Source organism: Uranotaenia lowii, chromosome 2 (assembly GCF_029784155.1).
Source record: "Uranotaenia lowii strain MFRU-FL chromosome 2, ASM2978415v1, whole genome shotgun sequence".
Taxonomy (NCBI): Eukaryota; Metazoa; Arthropoda; class Insecta; order Diptera; family Culicidae; genus Uranotaenia; species Uranotaenia lowii.
The window spans coordinates 161086516-161106194 of NC_073692.1; the positions used below are offsets into that span (position 1 = coordinate 161086516).

Consider the following 19679-nt stretch of genomic DNA (forward strand, 5'->3'; position numbering starts at 1 on the left):
TTTCATAATCTGTTCCATTTTATTACCTTCAAGAAATTTGATGCCATAGGGGTTTTGCTTCTGTTAAACAACAAAGGTTTGTTCAGACTCCTGATGTTTTAAGCAGACCTCCTTTGGCGATAAATTTCTGCAGTTAAGCTATGCAAAGCAGAAATTCAATGCCAAAGGTGATCTGCAACCAATATCAGAATCAGTCTGAATAAACTTTACTGTTTAGCAGAAGCAAAATTTTCTTTTCATTCAACCCTTTTTTGGAATGATATCTTCTCAGAAATCAATAGATGTTTCTATCCGTGGGACAATGGAAAATTTTGAAAAAGATTCCAATTGCTGAATTCATGGTTCATATTTTTGGCGGATAAGATTTCTAATATAACCAGGATTATTTTTCCCAAATCATTCCCAAATTAATGGTAGATATTCCAGCTTGCCCGATTTTTTTCGGCGCACATTTTAAGCTAAATTTCAATAAAGTTTTGTGAGACACGGCCACCCAGATTTCGTGTAAATAATTCCTGTTAGGAAATTCAGCCATTATAGTGTTAGATTTTAAAGTACAACGACAATTTTTTTAGCTCGTTCTAAACGAAATTATTTTTTAGAAGTCTTTAATTCTATGTGCTTTCTTCGCATAGTTAAAAGATGGATTTTACATAAAGATGCCAAAATGTTGATTTAGCCATAATAAAAAATAAAACAATTTGAAATCCTATACCAGAAATCTCCTAGGTTTCCAAAACGAACTGAAATTTACTGGCCTGGAAGCGAGCAGAAAAAAGATCTGAATGCATCCTCCAATATTTTTTTGACTACCACTCAATTCATATTTAAATTGCTATGTTACCCTGTCAATGCGAAACAAATACCAAAAAGAGTCCCTATATAAAATCCATCCTAATAAAAAAAAAAAAACAATTCGAGTCCTGTTAAAAAGTGAAGAAAAATTTAATTTTATAAAACTGTTTGTTTGAAACATATCTGAGCTGAAAAAATCATTCATACATACAATTCAGTGTTAAAAAGTGAACATTAATTCATTGAAAACAAAATAGAGAAGAGCTGCTTTTCGGAACTAAATTCAGTGTCGAAAAGTACATTTCACGACCGACTTGATCATAATTTTTCAGTCCATGGCATGGCTGTCCACACGTTGCAAAACTCGATATTTTCAGCACTCGACGTTATTATTCAGAAACTTGATACATAAATAACTTTTGAAAGCAGATAATATTTTCGGTTTATGAGACCCTACTTCGATTTTTAAACAGTCACACCAGTTTCCCACTGTGCATTGGCACCAAAAAGATTTACTCATGTAAACTTCGAAAATTCTGCAAAAATCATAGATGAGTTTAGATCCAAAACAAATCTTTTCAGCTATGAGAAATTTGAATAAAGTCTCAAATCGACTTAAGTTCAGAGACATATGAATATTCACATAGTGTAGAAGGCACAAGATTTACACCTAAATTGTGTCAATAGTTTTCAGTTTATTAAAAAATAACCATAGCGCAATAAGGAAACACGCGTCGGAAAATGGATCTATGGCTGATTTGACACTCAATTCCCCTACATTTTTCAAATAATTATGAAAAAAAATCGGATAAAAATATTTGAACAAAATGAGACTTATCGTGTGTTTGTGTGATTTTTCCAAGAAATCGAATGAAAGCTGTTTGAGCAACCGCACTCATTGAAAACAAAACTGCAGTAATGGCCGTTTTCTCTCAATTTCGCAACATTTTTTATAAAATAAAAGACACACACCGTCCTAGCCGATTTCGGCTTTACAGACGAAAAAAAAAATGCCGTGGACAGCTCAAGATTAACAATCAACACCCGGTACCAAGACGGGAATTTAACTTATGCCATCAGTGGAAAAGCGATTACCACGCTAACAACTCGACCACCGAGACGTACAATTAATATATTTTTAATAAAATTCAGAAAAAAACTTGTTTGGACTGAAAATTTTTGGAGCAAACGGGACCTATTTAGTATGATTTTTTTTTGAGGAACTGCCTTCATGCAGTTTGAGCCACCGCACAAATGAAGCTATGACTGTTTTTACTGTCAGTTCCTCTATTTTTTTTCAATTTATTCATAAAAAAACATGCACGGACTGGAAAATTTTGAACCAACCGAAAGTAATCCTGTGTGGTTTTTTTCGAAGAATCGAACGAAGGCTATTTGAGCTACCGCAGGCATAATAAACTGGAGTTATGGCAAGTTTACCCTCAATTTTCCAATCATTTTCCGTTAATTCAGAAAAGAGAATAAATAAGACCTATCTGGTGTGTTTCTTTTTTCGAAAAATCGAATGAAGGCAATTTGAGCCATCGCACGCTTCGGAAAATGGAGTTATGGCTTAACTATTTTAAAAAATGTAGGAAAAATTGAGCGTTTAAACAGCCATGACTCGTTTCTTCGATACGTACGTTGGTATTTCGGAAAAAAATAAAATAAGATAGGTCTCATTTAGTTAAAAAATTTCAAGTTTGAACCAGCGCTTTTTCTTAGTTCATTGAAACATTTAGGGCAATTGAGTGTAAAAACAGCCATAACTTCATTTAACGATGCGTGAGGTGGCTTAAACAGCCTTCATTCGATTTTTCTTTAAAAATCACACAAGATAAGTCTCATTTTGTTTGAAATTTTCCATTCCGATATACTTTTCCTGAAATATTTTAAATATGTTAGGGAATTGAGTTTAAAACCGTATAACTTCATTTTCTGATGTGTACGGTGGCTCAAATAGCTTTCATTCGATTCCTCTGAACCAAATCACACAAGATTAATCACACAATTACCCCAAAATTTTCAAGTTCGATCATGCGTTTTTCTGTATAAGTTAAAAAAATGTGGGAGAATTGAGGTAAAACCAGCCATAACTTCATTTTCCGATGCGTACGATGGCTCAAATAGCCTTCATTCGATTTTTCTGAAAAAATCATGCAAGATAAGTCTTGTTTGGTTGAAATTTTTATATTCGAACATACTTTGTTCATAATTATTTAAAACATTAAAAAATCGATGGTTAAATCAACCATTTCCGAAGCGTGTGGTTGCTCAAACATTGGCATTCGATTACAAAAAAAAAATAAATAAATAAACACACAAGATAGGTCGCATTTTGTTCAAAATTTTCTAGTCCCAATCAGTTTTTTCTAGATTGTTTACAAAATATTGGAGAGTTAGGGGTTAAAAAGGAACTTTATCTCTGTTTGTAGGCTCGTGTGGCGTTATTTCCATGAATGGAAAGTATATTTGGAATTTCCCAACATTAGGTTACGGCAATGAAAGAATGAAACATTCAGATGAAGTTTTGATTGGAAACTTAATTGACATGAACCATTGCATTGGGAATATTTTCATGAGAAATCTTTTAACACTCATATGGCTCAGATTTCAGGGATTCATTAGGACATAAATGGTTATAAATGAAATGCTTGAAACTTCTACGAATAAGTCAACTCGGGTGGAAATAAAGTGGATTCAGATTTTTCATAAAATTCTGCAAAGAATTATCGTTTTTTTTTTTAATTCTAATATACGCTGTAAAATTCATGTAAGACCTTTGAGGAAAATCGACATGATTCATATGGGATCCCGAGCAGACTTTGATGCCTGAATCGATAGCAAAACGTTACCAAGTTGAGGCATCGGCACCAAAATGATAGCATATTTTGGTATTCATTTTCGGGCGATAACAAAACAAGGCATCATTAAGCTATCGAATTTAGTTTCTTGGATAGCAAAGTAAAACGTAAATGAGGTATCAATAGCAAAATGATAGCACCATTTGGTGTCTGTTTTTCGACAACAGCCAAATAAGGCATCATTCAGGTTTCAATTATTCTACTTATGATAGCAATCCGAGACCAAAATAAGCTAACAACAGCAAGCTAATAGAAAAACTTAGAATAGAATCTAATTCGATTGTGGAACAGGCATCACTAAGTTATACTTTTCTATTTACGAATTAAATAGAATTTATTGAATTTAAGATCCGATATACAAATTACAGCATAATTTATTACGGAATTTTAACGATAGCAAAACTAGGCATCTTTAAGGCATCTTTCTTTTTAAAGAAAAGCAATATGTACGTAACATTAAAATTATTGCAAAGTTTGAGGTTCTCACAAACGTCTTAAAACATAACAAGCATATAAAGAAACTTTAGTTTTTTTTTCACTCCAAACAGAATTTTCGATTTGCTATTATTTGAAAAAAAAATGATGATCCAATCTAAATTCATCCATTTTTTTAGTAATCAAGCGTGATCTCAGAACTACTGATATATTTCGAAAAAAGGTAGAAGTTTGGTCTATCATTAATAAGAAAAGTTTTGAAAACGGAATATGATGTTTAATTTTATGAATCTGCGTATATTAGCTATAATAATGTTCAATTATTGATCAAATTGTCGTAAAAATTGTTGTTATGATGATGTTTCACCAGATATTTAAAGTTGTCATGAAATTTAATATAATAAAAACACACTTGAAAAATTGGTTGGAGAATAAGGTCATAGATAGATGAAAGTTTGACAAGTAAAAATCTATTGTAATTCAATATCAAAGGCATAATTTTAAATAATGTCGATAAATTTAAAAAGTTTTTTTTTAGAAAAAAAATTTCAAGTTAATATAAATTGTAATCATTTTTTTCTTAAAAAGTTTAAAAAATTATTTAAAGTCAATCCAAGTTGGAAGGAATTTTTTCAAAGGGTTCTAAGATGTCCGATTCGCGAGCGACTACTGTATAAAACATACACCTTATATGCACGATTTCGGTAAGAAATTATTCATAATATTCCGTCATGCATCACTCAGTGAAAATCCTGAATGTATATATACATGAACATGATAAACAGAAGATTTATGATATCCTGGTTGATGTTCTTTTTAATATAAGATTATTTAAAGCTGAATAGGAAAAGGACTTTGTTTAGAAATAATGGTTAGGAAGAACAAAAAACGTTTGAGAAAAATAGCGAAGGTATCAGAAGAAGAAAACTTTAGAAATTTTTCTATCATTCGGTAAAATGTTACAAGCAATCCGTTACAAAATAAGTTATGGTACCCAAAAAAAACAGTTAAAATGCTCTGCGATTTATATAAAAACTAAATTCGGATCAGTAATAAAAATGTATTTTATGAGAGAATCGAAAAATGCGCTTCAGTAGTAAAAAGTATGACAATCATTGCCTTCATTGCGGCGTTTCTCTAGCCGTATCAAATAACGAACCTATCATGAATGAATATCTTCTTCACTTTGAATTGCATAAGAAAAGGCGATTATTTAACAAACATCGAAGAAAACACAAAACGATTTGACATAAATCGAATAATGGTGGTACAGAAGTAAAATTTGGGTATCAATGTCGATTGGAGGATTGCACGGTGATGGCAAATTTTGCTTTCAAGAAAAGCTTATAAATACCTCGTTTAGGCATCCCTTTGATAAAAGTTTTGAAACCATAACGATGCCAAATTTTGGCTGTAAATTACGCCTTAAATTGGCATCATTATGCCCTCAAAACTCGTTTAGGAACGTTGGCTAAACAAGGCATCATTAAGGTTTCAGTGAAACCTACACTTGGTATAATCAAGGTATCCGTATATGAAAAGTGAGACCCAAATTTTGGCATTGTACCACCTTTATTCGGGCAAAATGATACCACAGTTTACTATCAAGGCATGATAGCAAAATTAGGTATCATTTTGCCATAAAAGTCTGCTCGGGATAGTAAAATGTTTAGAGTATCCCGTTGGAAAACGTACGTTTTATTATTGAGAAAGAATTTCAGTTATGTTCACGAAAGTGATATTGGGGTTGACTTCACCCTTAGAATTATGTACCACTTTGGATTCATTCTCGGGCATGGATTTTGTTAACCCTCTGGAACCCTTAGTTTACTTTAGCTGATAAATTCACAGGAACTTAGTTCGATGATTACAAACAGTTTTTGTTCCAGCAAAAAACATTACAGAGAAGATAAAAATTTGGACAATGCTAATAAAAAATTGCATATTTACAGGGACTAAGGACTTTCAATACTTTTTCGGTTGTAGTTTTCAGTTTTTACACACTTCAACAATATTTTCCTAACTTTTGAAGCATATTTAGATTCATTGTATACCTTTATATATTTTTGGTTGAAACTGTACCACAAAAAACGGAGATATTTCAGCTTAAGAGATCTACGAAAGATGTACGACTAAGTGCTAAACACTGAGTTCTCTAAAACATCAAGTATGTATCTATTGTTTGAAAAAAATAAAAAACAAGTATTTTTTTAAACTCTTTTCAAGGTTTTTAATCACAGCATCATTTGTCTCATCATTACACCAACTTTTTTCAGACATGACAAAGCCAAATTTTCTTTTTTAGTTTGACAGTATCTTTCCAATTATTAATACGAAAACAAAGGCACCGATTAATTTTTTTTTTAATGATTTTTGAACGATTTTTTTCACGGTTTTTCGAAGTAAACTGATTTTTGAAAATGTCATAAACAGGTTCTTAATACTCCTGCTTTTTTTTTTAAAGTATTTCAATTATAGAGATTTTCAGTTTGTTCTGCTTTCGCGGGCTTTTCTTAATTTTTTTTGAAAGAACAAAATAATTGTTTAGAAATGGAATCCATTGTTGTTTCATGGTTATTCAGTTCAGCAAACTTGATTCCTGTCCAAGACACCTTGTAATTTTCCGAACCTTAAGTATCATTTTGAATTGATCAGTAGTGAAAACATTAAACTTACCACTCCCTCGCCGATATTCCGCACCACGCAGGGCAGCACCGTAATGGAGCCGACCTGGGCCGAAATGGTGGTCAAATTTTCCGTCTCGAAGTACATCTTGCTGAAGTTTCCTTCCCCGAATTCTCGGAAATCCCCTCCACCGGCACCCGGCGAATCGATTCGATTTACCGCCGATGCCGGTTCCGATTCCAAGGGACCCGCACTGCCGCTTCCTAGAGACTTCTTTGGCCCCACCGTTTTCCCTCCCCCACTAGTATTTCCTACACTTAAGCTAGCACTTTTCAATTTACTACCACTAATACTTCCACTTAAACTACTGCTACTGCTTACTAAATTTAAATTAACTAGACTGGATTTGGGCTGTTGTGGCGCCACGACGAGTGGGCTAGTTCTTTCACCAAGCGACGACGAGGAGGCAGGAGCTGCCATTAGCGGGGACAAAAGGTCCTCGGGAGGGTTCAGATGGGCGGGAAACCGAAATCCGCCTAACAGGAAGAGGGGATCATCCGCTCCGGTTGGAATCGACGCCGCCGTCGGGGAAGAAGGGTGGTGCCCATTATCGGTATCATCGCTGCCGCCTAGGCCACCATGTTGCGGTTCCAGTTGTTGGACCAGCGCTTCGAAGTGTGGAAGCAGCGGATGAGCTAGGAGAGATGATGACACCGCACTGGCCATGGTACCACCTGCCTTGACGCTTTCGGGGTTCAAGGAGCTCCCAGGCTCTAGGGTGGTTGCCCAGGTTGGAGCGACAGAAGTCTGACGACTGCCGCTTATCGACGACGACGACGACGTTTCCTCCAATCCGCCGCCATTGCTCCTGCTGATGTTGCCCTGCCCTGCTGTGGGGGTGGAGGAGGTGGGTGTGATAGAAAAACTCCCGGTGTCGTTTTGGTCCACCGATGATGATGACACTGCTGAAAGTGATGAGGAGGAGCGAGACGACGACGAGGGCAATGTCGTGGTCGATGCCGTTATCAGCAGACCTAAAACGAAACGAACCGAAACACGACCGAGATTAAACTTTATGAATCGAACCTAATAGCAGCGAATATATACATGGATAGGCATGCGAGTGTTCTTGCACTCAGATCCGGATTTTGTTTTATAGATGCCCCAGGCAATTATTCTCTGAAAGGTTTCTAAATTTTTTTTATGCTGTAAAATCAGAAATTTAAATTGCTAAATTTAGGGACAAATAGATGGAAAAGTCTTGATTGCGTAACTTCTTTAGGTGATTTTATAGATTCTTCAGGATCTACATATTCAGGGTGGCCAGCGGGTTTCCATTTTAAAATTCCCGGTTTTCCCCTCTTTTCTCTTGTGAGATTGTATGTTTTTTTACGGTTTAAGAATACACTGCTAAATACCTTTTACAAGGTTTATTGACCGAACAAATAGACATTTTATGATATTTGTAAGTAAAAGTGGATGAAAACAGAAAATTTCCAGGGAATCAATTTTAAAATTTGAAAGCTATTCACAACAGCAAAAATTGCGGTTGGATTTCGAACCAATAATAAAGTTTTTAAATGTTGAAGTGTAAAAAGGTAACAAGGTAAAAGAATTTCGTTTATTGGACCTACTAAATACAACACCTTACCAACTGATATTAAAAACATAACCAATCGTTCCATGTTCAAAACCAAAGTGATACAGCTTTTGAAAGAAAAATTGAACCATTAAAACAGTCGATCATCAACCAGTCTTTGTTTTGCTTACCTTTTGCATATTTGTAGCGTTAATTTCTAATATTATTATTCTTTAAAAAATTGTAGTTTGTATTTTTATCTTATTAAATTATTGAACATAACTTGATAAAATTAGTAAATATAATTAGTGTAATAGTAAATATAGTATAATGAATCTCTTCAAAGGAAATTATTTTCCATTGAGATTCATATTGTTGTCAATTTAGTTAAATAATACATTTCCTCGCACGACATTAAACAATTTTGTGTTCTCAGCATGATTAAAATTTGCTCGCGTTAACTTTTATTATTCATTGCTGCCAGACATGCTGAGAACAGTAGCGTCCATTACCAGGGGGCTCAATTGAGCCTTTTGGTGTGGGGGAGTGTGGTGGGCCGCTACAAAAAAAAAAAAAAAAAAAATTGATTCCAGTACAGAAACATCTTTATTCTTAAAATTTGAGTTTTTCGGACGTTATCTTGGAATGTTGAAGTACAGGCGAGCATTGTATCATTTTAAAATCACATTATGAGATTATATGGTCCATCAAACCAACGTTCTGGATTTCAAATTCACTGGGAGATTTCAAAGGTCGTTCAACTAATCAGAACCGAAACTTTCATTTGTCAATGAAACAATTTCGGGGTTAAAAGGTTTCTTAAAACTGCTAAAATTATTGTGATGTAAATATATTAACCAAGACACTAAAGGTTAGGTTTTTTTCGTGAAAAAAATTAAACTTTTTTGAAATGCAAATATTTTGTCATTTTTCAACTTCGGAGGTAACTACTAAATTTTGAGGTACTTCATCGAACAAATTTATAAAAACTTCGAAAAATTTTGAAGATTTGTTAGCATTTGACGCCAAAATAGATATTTGTTGTCATTATATCCTCCATAACTCTTAACACGTTCGTCGCCACGCTCATTTTGGTAGTTTTAATAGCCGGACCCAGAGATAATCTCGGAGCGAGAAAATAAATCGGGAGTTCTTCATTATTTGCAACTTGTGGCTCAACTGAGCGGATAGCTTGAGTAAGAGAGCGTCACACGCTTTTTGATGTGACGGGGCCTCCCAGGAAATACACCCGTAACGTGTTAAACGAACAAAAAGCCCATAAAAATCTCTAAAATTGAAATCTGCAACATCAAAACGGCTGAAAAATTATATATTTTGCCAAATATTTGATGATAAAGGTAGTTTTTTTTCTCATGTTGAAGTTTACAATATTTTAATTCAAACCCTGGTTGAATTTCGCTGATGTTATTTGATTTCAATTGGGAAGTTGTAAAGTTATAAATGTGTAATTGAAAAAGGGCTCATCAATTTCAAAAAAATCACAAAAAAAATAAATTTATAAAAACCGTAAGAATGAACCAAACTGAAAATTTGAAACAAACTTCGTTTAATCAGTATATTTTGATAAATATACAAGCTTATTTTGTGCTGTTAATGAAATTTACTTTTAAACTAGGACTTCAAAAGTTGAACTCAAATTCTGATATAACAACTTCGCATTGAAATTCTTATTCATATATGACGATATAAGCTTCCAAATTAAATTTCCAATTCGAACTTTAAGTTTAAATTTTTTATTCCAATTCTAGGATTTATACTTAAAAATAAAGATGAATAGCATAAATAGCATGAAACTATTGTTTTTTTTTTGTTTGATTCTGAATATAAGTATATTATTTTCGAGTGGTATTTTAATAATTATTTCTGAAATCATCTGGAAATAGGTATTAGAAAAAAAGAAGGCTTAATGGCGAATTCCCGGGAATAATAAAAATCTGGAATTCCTGAATCCCAGGAAACGCTAAAATATCCCGAGAATTAACAAAACCAATCAAAAGTGCTATATTTCTTAAAATTTACAATTTAAACTGGAAAATGAATCAGATGTTCAAGTAAATTTATAGTTCTACCTGGATTTATTTCTAAGACTTAAAATTTCTCTTTTTTAAAACTGTTTTTAACCTTGAACTTTATAAACAAACTAGCTGACCCAGCAAACTTCGTTAAGCCTTTGAATTTCGCAAAAATAATTAACATGTAAATAAGCAGAAAATAGGTAAATAATTATTTACGCTCATGAAACTGGATTGTTACCTTCAAACGGAGTTAATCGACACAGTTTTTTGTCTATTTTCGTAATACTTCTGTCATATTATGGTAGTGCCTACCTCCAGGGGCAAAAATATTCGAAGAAGATTGACTTCCAACTAAACTGGAAAGCGAATATCTTCTGGGATAAAGTTAAAAATCTATTTTCTTCCGTTTTACATTTTTCTTTTTTCATTTACAGAGGATCCTTGACACCGATATTCACCAAAACCATGTTTGAAATTTTCTTTATCGTATAGGTACCAAATTTGTAGAAATGGCACAACACTTTTCATGGTATGAAATTTCGAGATTTTCATTCTGCAAATATATAAATATCAACAAATTTTCATATAACATTCTGTTTTTAGTTATCTATCATGTATTTGATATGTTCTCTGTATTAGATAATCTCCTCTTAATTTTTAAAATCATCTTTTTTATATCGACTTTAACTTTATCATATTTATCGAGAAATGGGTGCTTAAGCACTGAACAAAGAAAATAAGAGCATTCAATATATGTGTATGTACATGGAATTTTTATTCACAGCAATTTCAAATCAAACGGTTATGAAATCTTTTCTTGAATTCAAAATCAGAAATGAAATTCAAAAATGTCTTTGCAAATCTAATTCAGTTTTCATTATCTCTGTTTTGGATCTTGAATCATATTTTCGTCGAGACTAATTTTTTTATTTTCCAAGCTTCTTGTATTTGAAGATGATATTGAACCAGTTATCTGTTCTTGATTTCTGATACTGAGTGTTGGATCAAATTATGAATTTTATTTTTACAAAGTCAACCCTATTTATATCCTTAATTTTGTTTAGTTTTTTAGCACCTTAGTATGAAAGGAAGAAGTGGATAGTATCTAACATTTCCTTGGTTTTCTGATGAAATTCACATAGAATTACAAAGTTAATATCATTCTATTCTCGAACTAACTCATTACATTCTTGACGTTTACGAAAACCAAGTAAATCAATTTATGGTCGTCTTATTTTTTTAATTAAAAATTAGACGTTCTCTTGGTGTTATATCATAAATATGAACAGAAGATTCTGTAATGGAATATTCCATTTTTATCTGTTCAGTTGTTTTGAATATGTCAAAACTTCCACAGTCATACGTAGAATATTATTTTTCTTGAATAATATGACAGTCTTTCATTTAACCGGAAAATGAACAAAACAAAATAACGGAGTAAATGAAAGAGATCGGAATTTTTCCTGCGCGTATCCTGGTCAGGCAAATTAATTCTATCTAAAAACCTAACAATATCCGGACATTTGATTTCAAAATTGTCAATCCAAAATCCGGGAAATATTAAGCAAATTTGGGCTAAACTCAGAAACTTCTAAAAAAAAAAATTAAAACGGAAAGCACTCTAAAAATTTTTTTTCTTCGAAATACATCAGAAATTTTGAATCGTATTTTAAGCATCCAGAAACCGTGCATGTTTATTATTTATGTTAAAAGTTGCTCAAAAAATTTCGTTTTAATGCGCAAAATTTCAAAAAAAAATTAACTTAATAAGAGATTTTTATTATTTGGCAAATGAGATTACTAAATCCGGAAAATTCGGGTTTTTTTTTATCAAAATCCGAACAACCGGACTGGACGACTTGACCGGGCCCTTTAAATTTTGTTTTATCAATTACCCGATCAAGTCCGGGTAGTTGCCTTGATGCTGAAGCAAAAATGACAATTTTCGAAAATAGGTAGGTATACTCCATGCCAGCTTATTGCATTCTTTTTTTTTTCACCCCATACGGAGTATCCATTTTACTGGTGCCACGTGAAAAGTACACTTTCAACGAAAATGGGCGCCAAAACTTCCTATAGAGAGATGGATGAACATCAGTAAGCCTTGATTGCTTTTGGCGCCTTCCTACTCTGGGTGATTCGAATGAAAAAAAAAATGGAAATTGGATGCCATGACTTTTATTTGATGCGAATAAAAACTAAAAATTAATTTTCAAATTCCACAAAAACATTTTCAAAATTATCTCTCCGTTGTGTTATTCTTCGCGTGAAGACGAACACAACAAAAAAAATTGCATGCAAATCGGATGATCCAGTGAAGAGTTTTGCGTGTTCGCACGTTTCTGTATGGTCTGTCTCTGTCAATGTTTTATATATATAGATATTTTTTCGTTCAAAAACTTAGTGTTGAAGTCAAAAACGACAAAGAATCCTTAAAACCAAACAATTCCAATAAAAAAAAAACGCTACGAAAGGAATCTGAATGTTTTATTTTGAAACACTCATCATTTAAAACTTCCGTTTCGCAAACTGTTAGCAGTGGCAAAATTATTGGCAAAGAAATTATTTATTTTAAAATTAAGGACAAAATTAACGATATTAATATACGAGAATTTAATCGATGAAAGGATAACCTGAATTCTATCTAATCAACTTCTTTCGATAGTGAAATAAATTCTCAAATATTTCAAATTTTTGCAGCATTGCGTTCGTCGCCATGGCACCCATATTCGGGTGACGGGTGTATTTCCTGGCAGGCCCCGTCACATCAAAAAGCGTGTGACGCTCTCTTACTTGAGTTTACTGCTCAGCTTCGCCACACGTTTCAAATATGGGAGTTCTTCCTCGTTACTGCCTCTCTCTGAAAATTTCTTTGGGCCCAGCTAGTAAAACTACCAAAATGAGCGTGGCGACGAACGTGTTAAAAAATTTGAAATGTTTTGCAATACTACTACCAAAAAACAATGAAAAATACCATTTTTGTATTCAAGTAACTAGAACTATTATACTGAACCTGAAGTTTTATACGATCAAATTTTTCTATGTCAATTCTGTAAGAATATCGAACAATTCTGGGTTTAATTTCAAACATTCGGTGGAAATGCGTAAACTTTTCCCATTTCGTTTTTTTCATCAAAGAAATACAATCAACGTCTATGTCAAATTCTCAATAAAAATTCACTCTTGATTATTTTAAACATTTTAGATTATTATAATTATGAACCTGGGCTTCAAAATTCAAACAAGTTTAAATTATTTTAATTTGTTTAAATCTCCTTTGTCGAAACGATCATGATTATGGAATTTGATTTAAATTTTCATATCAAATGTATTCTAAACTTATGTATTCTTTGTACTTTCAAAGGTTTTAACCTTATTTGGAATTATTTATTTCTTACTAGTTTCTTATCGCTCATTGAATTTCAATTAAAAATTTTTAAAAGTAGAATGATTTTTGCAATAAGTTCTAATAATGATTTGAACGAATATTATTTATTTCAAATATCAAATGAAATCATCGAAAATAAAGAAAATTAATTCTACTTGTACTTTATTTTGATACAATTTGATAAAAAAAAAACCAACTCTTACTTCGATAACTGACCACTCTAAGAAAAAAATAATCTTCTTCCCTTCCAATCTGAAATAGATTTCACAAGACAACTTAATTCACATTTTTCCTATGTGCAACGAATTCAAGAGATGATCCCATACAAATATGCAATGTTTTTCCTATCAGTTATTGTTTTGAAACAACTTTTGAAAAAAAGGTAAAAACTCATTAAATAAATTTGTGAGCATTACGAATGATAAAGTTTCTCGAATAATCGAGTTGTATTGAATTTTGAGAAGATAGTGAGATTTGGAAGATTTCATTTGTCAATTTTTTCCAATTCTGCGGAATACGATAATTTCAACGATTTTGACAAAATGGAATCTTTGAAGTTGCTCAAAATATGAGTTAAATCGTTTTGTGTCTTCAACAAAGTTGTTAAATGAGTTATCAAATACTCAAAGACTTTCTTGAGTGTTGTCAGAAATAGGTGTTATTTTATCTATTGAAATTTCTAAAAATTTGATAATTTAATTATACAAAGAGTTGTATCTCGGAAGCTAGAATATCTAGCATGTGATCTTTGCCGCAATTGATCTCTCTTGTATTTCTCTAACCCCACCCATCGACTCGGGATTTTAGCCGAGCGAGCACATGGTCGATTGCTCGTGTTGGCCGGTTTCATCATGTTCACCGTGGTGAAATTGGCTAACGCGCCATTGTACTGATGCGGAGATTGCAGGCTCAAGTCCTGCCGGTGAGCCGTTGTATCTTTTTCGAAAAATTCATGATATTTACGGCTTATGTTCTTTCGTTCTTTGATAGTTCATGTTTCTCCAATTCTTTCCATCACCTACGAAAATGAGAATATCTTCAAAACATCTCAATTCATGATAAATTGAAGAAGAGTAAATAGATTCAAAATCTTTATTTATTTTTCATGCAGGCTGTTTAGTTGAACAGTTATCAAAGATCGATTTAACCCAAAACAGATCTCTTTAAATAAGATATTTGAACCAAAACCTATGTATTTTTATTAAGAAAATTTCGATTTTAATCATTTTTTTTTCTGATAAAGCTTGACAGTTTATTGAATTTTTTGGTGCACTGAGTTTTCTGCATTTTGTTCTAATTCTGATTTGTACAAAATTTCAATTCTGATCAGGATTTTTATTCATTTTATGCTATTCCTGAAATATTTAAATTCGTGTTGTCTTTTATAAGTTTTTAAGTAATTTAAGCAATTTAAGAATAAAGAATAATATTTTAAAATTTTTAAAATAATGTGTCAAAAATAAATATGGATTTTTACTCTGATTTTTTGTATTCATTAATCAACAATCAATTTTTAAAATGATTAAAAAAAATTCTATCTTATAATTTTTTTTTTATTTTTAAGTTTCAAGTAGCAAGATGGTTTGGGAAAAAAATTGCATTCTACGTAGTGTTACAATTGCTCACTAAATTTGAAATACTAACCGACCCAACAGAGGTTTAATTCATCTATCAGTGATCAATTCATCTATAAGTGCAGCGCCGATGTGGTCTGATGGTAAATAATCTAAGAATGCATGTGAGCACATACTTTGGCAGAAACTGCGGTGAATCCGTGCACCCATGATGGATATCCAACATAAATCAGTTCACTTTTAGAAAGCTCAAATCGTTAATGTCGAATAAACATATTGTCAACTTTTTAGAGTTATATTTACGAGTTGACTAAACTGCAAAGCTTGTCGTAAATAAATGATAGAAAATCACTCAATACCAATTGTTGCTTGGTCATACAATTCATAGACGACATTGATATTCTTTTGTTGACATTGTTGACCTTCAAAATCCAGCCCTGGAATTTTGAGATATTTTGCGCTAGTATGAGTGTGTTCTTGTGGGTCGTCATTTGTTGTTTGTGACTTTCCGCTCGCTTCAAGATGACCACCCGATGATGGATGGAGTGGTTAAACCGATTTGACATCATTGGAAAGTTTCGCAACATTTGGTACGGTCAATAACAAATCGAATCACTATGGCGGTAATAAATTAAGTTGTCGGAATGTCCTGTTTTTTTGTCCACCGAAGATTATCTCAATATCGGATCTATCGGAACCACTATTGGAGCGAGTGACATCTTGAAGAGAACATGGGAAGAAGTTTGGTTCCCTCGGAACATAATTAGAGCTGACTCGTGTTTTTCCACGTATGATTTAAGCAGCTCATCATAAATCTTTTAGACTTTTACGGGTTGGCAGGAATATTTTAAAATAAATTTTTCTACGTTGTTTTAACAATGCAGTGTTTCGTGATTCCGACGTATAAACTTACTATTCTTTGATATAGATCATCTCTTATAAAAAGTTTGTGTATGGTTTGGAAAGAGATAACAAATAACGATTCAATATTTTGCATTTAAGGGGAGAATGAGGATACTTGTGTCGTAACCGAACGACATTTTTCACTCCGAATTCTCATTAATTTCCGTTCAATTCGTCAGCGCACCCACTCCATTATTCATCTTTGTACAAACTGGATTCTCCATTCATCTATCCGCTTTCTCACACCTATCCTGACGTTCACTCTCTCATTTTTGGTTACTCTCATTATACACTCTTATGATCAGAATAATGCATTTCCGTATATTTTAGCCAGTTCATTTTCACCTTCTGCACTGATAGAAATTATCATAAGTTTTTCGTTATCTTGATTACGTGCATTTGTAAATACATTAATCATAATTATTTTTATCAGCTCATTTCTTCTCTAATATTCCTAACATTCACTACAACTTGATCCCTGTGGATACTTGATTCCTCAGCTACCGTCAACTGGGGCAACATGCAACAATTTTCAACTTCAATAGCTTCTAAAAAACTTACGTTCACAATTAATCCTACCCCTAATGCATCAAAAGTTTTAAGGATGCTGGGGTATCAAATTGGCGTAGTTAGAAAAATTATAGATTTCTTCAGTTTTTTTTAATTTTCTAAAAACATGCGATTTTCACACTCCTTAGAAAATGGGGTAACTTGCAACAAACTTTGTTTTTAATGAAAAATCTTATGAACACGTACGAAAATTTATAGTTTTTAATATATTAGCGATGCCTAAAAGATCATTACGCATTACAACACCAATTGCAATAGTTTTTGGGTCTGTAATAACTAATTTTCACATTTTTTCTGAAAATGAAGATGTTGCATACATTTATGGGTTAAATAATACTACGAAAAATTTTAAAAGCTGAAATCATTAAAATAAATGTTTGGATGAATGAAATTCCAATGTTTAAAAACGCGTGATGCAAAACATTCATATTCCAACACATGTAAACGAGATTTACAAGGTATTTCTTTGATTTGCATTTTGTTGCATTTAACCCCAGACACCTTACGGAATTTTAAAAATATTTGTTTAAAAAAATTGGGTGATTGTTCGAAAAATATTTTTACACCAACAATGTTGGTATAACATGAGGAAACCAGTAAAAAGTTTGTAGGTAATATTATCAAGCCGAACCGTCATACCGGGTAAAGTTTTTTTCGGCATAAAAAAATGTTAAAATTTGTACATTTATTGTTCAATTTTTCAAATTTCACATAAAAATAAAACACTTAAAAAAAACTAGCTTAATATATGAGAAATTATGTCATCATCGTTTTGTGATCATTAAAAGATAACTTTATTACAATACATTAAATAAAAAAATGATTAAATGTAGTGTTATATAAATGTTGCATCGATCCCCGCTGTTGCATGATGCCCCGTTTGACGGTATATCTCGAAACTAGAATGTCTTACATAGATCAAATGTTACAGAAAAAAATTCTTAATACAGAACAAAAATACAACCCTGTTATGTCAACAAAAACGTAATATTTTTGTTTTTTGAGTTAATGCACTTTGTTTGGAAAATCTAACAAAATGTGTCTTGAAGATCATAGTTTATTACTTAAAAATGTATCCCACGCAAAAAAGTTATGAAATTTTATTTTATTCCAATATGTCAATCTCTAGAGTATAATATGAACTTTTCAAAGACATATTTTAAAAGCAATAGTAAACTCTCCACTTTATTTTAGAAAAAAGTTTTCAGAAATGTGTGTTATGAGTTGACTTGATCCCTCGAGTCCAAAAAGATATATATTTTTCTTCCAAATAGATATTGTTCATTGATAAGCACGAAACCATTAATATTTATCCATTGACTAAATTTTATCCAATAATTTCCTAAAAGGACTCAAAAAAGTGTTTTTATCTAAAAATATGAAAATTGCGCCTTAAAGTATGCAACGAATTCAGGGTAGTAGAAAAGTTTTTAGAATTCTTTTTGTCTGACACTTATAAAATGTTAAATAAAACTAATATGGCCAAAAGAGTCAATGATTTTTTTTAGATTTTGCATGATTTTGGCCAAAGCTTAGGGCGCCCCGATTAAAAAATCAAGTTTCCATTAACTTTAAAAAATTCGATTCTAGTTTATCTCTGGGTTCATGTAGCGATCTAAGTTTTGCAGCATTTAAACTTGAAATAACACGCTGTCCGAAAATGCAAAAGACAGCCATCTACAACATTTTTTCAAAAAGATATGATGAACATAAGAAAAAGGGATCAAGTATCCTCATTCTCCACTACAGTACCTGGCAAAATAAAGTACGCTCTAGCTATCAAAATTTTCAAATCAATATTCAGTTCACAAGATGAATTTACCAAGCTAACGTGAAAAAACGTGAAAAAAATATATCCCAAAAGGTGTTAAAAATTAAATGTTAGCAAGCATCGTTCACAAAATGGAACTAATTTTTAATTCTCAATTTCAATTTGTAATTTAATAAATATTTTGAATGGAAACTTAACGCACTAAAGCCCTACCTCGTTTTTAAAATAGGTTTTTATTAAGAAATGTGTCTGAACAAGTTCATTCAAAACTTTAAAACTAATCACCTAGAAAAAAAATCATCCAAAATTTTAACACCTATCACTAAGAAAAAAATCGTTTTTATCATTACAAATTTCATGCTGATATGAAATATTATTCAAGAAACCAATTTCAGCCTCGTTTAATTTTGTGTTTCTTGTTTTTCTTAGTGCTCAGCTTCACATTCTTAAATGTTTTGATAAATTACACAATACCACTAAATTCACATTTTCTGTGGTGATACGAAATTAAGTTCTAGTTTTTGTTTATTTAATTGCCCTAAAGATTTTGAAAATAGGATTAAAAATTATTCAAGATATTTTTGCACTTTTTTGACAAATTTTTTAAACATTACAAAAAATTTTGAAACACAATTTCTTATCAACTTTTTCCACGACCACAAGGAATTTGATCTTTTGCCAAAAAAAAAGTTGTCTTTTTGAAAAATGTTCGCAATTCTGCAAAATTATATATTATTGACGAATTTCTAAACAAATATTAACTTCATTGAATTTTATATACTAGCAAAAATCAAATCGTTGTGTTTACCTAAAATTTTTTTAAATGAAATCAAATCTTTGCTTTTAACTACTTTCTTCAGTCGTGTTTGAAATACTTGTTTTTCTTTTAATTTCTAAAAACTTTAGAATTGTTTTTTTTTCGAACATTCACTTTCATCACCCAAATATTCTACCTTAATTGAATATAGTATAATAAATAAACTTATTCAGAATCAGTTTTTAATGTACATTTTTTTAGTTTATCAGTTATCAATGATTCATTACACTCAAAAAAAATTATTTTAAAAATATAAACTTCATACCACAAAAACGAGATTACAAAAAGATAGACAAAAGATTTGATTTAAGGACACCATAAT

At 31.8% G+C, this 19679-nt stretch overlaps 1 protein-coding gene across 1 annotated transcript in view; it reads right to left on the reverse strand.

The window, feature by feature from the left end:
• LOC129749570 (serine-rich adhesin for platelets-like) overlaps positions 1 to 19679 on the reverse strand; it is a 394154-nt gene that overhangs the window by 122148 nt on the left and 252327 nt on the right. Inside the window, exon 3 of the mRNA XM_055744590.1 lies at positions 6771 to 7753. Within this exon, the coding sequence (XP_055600565.1) occupies positions 6771 to 7753 (983 nt within the window). The remainder of the gene's footprint in view (positions 1 to 6770; positions 7754 to 19679) is intronic.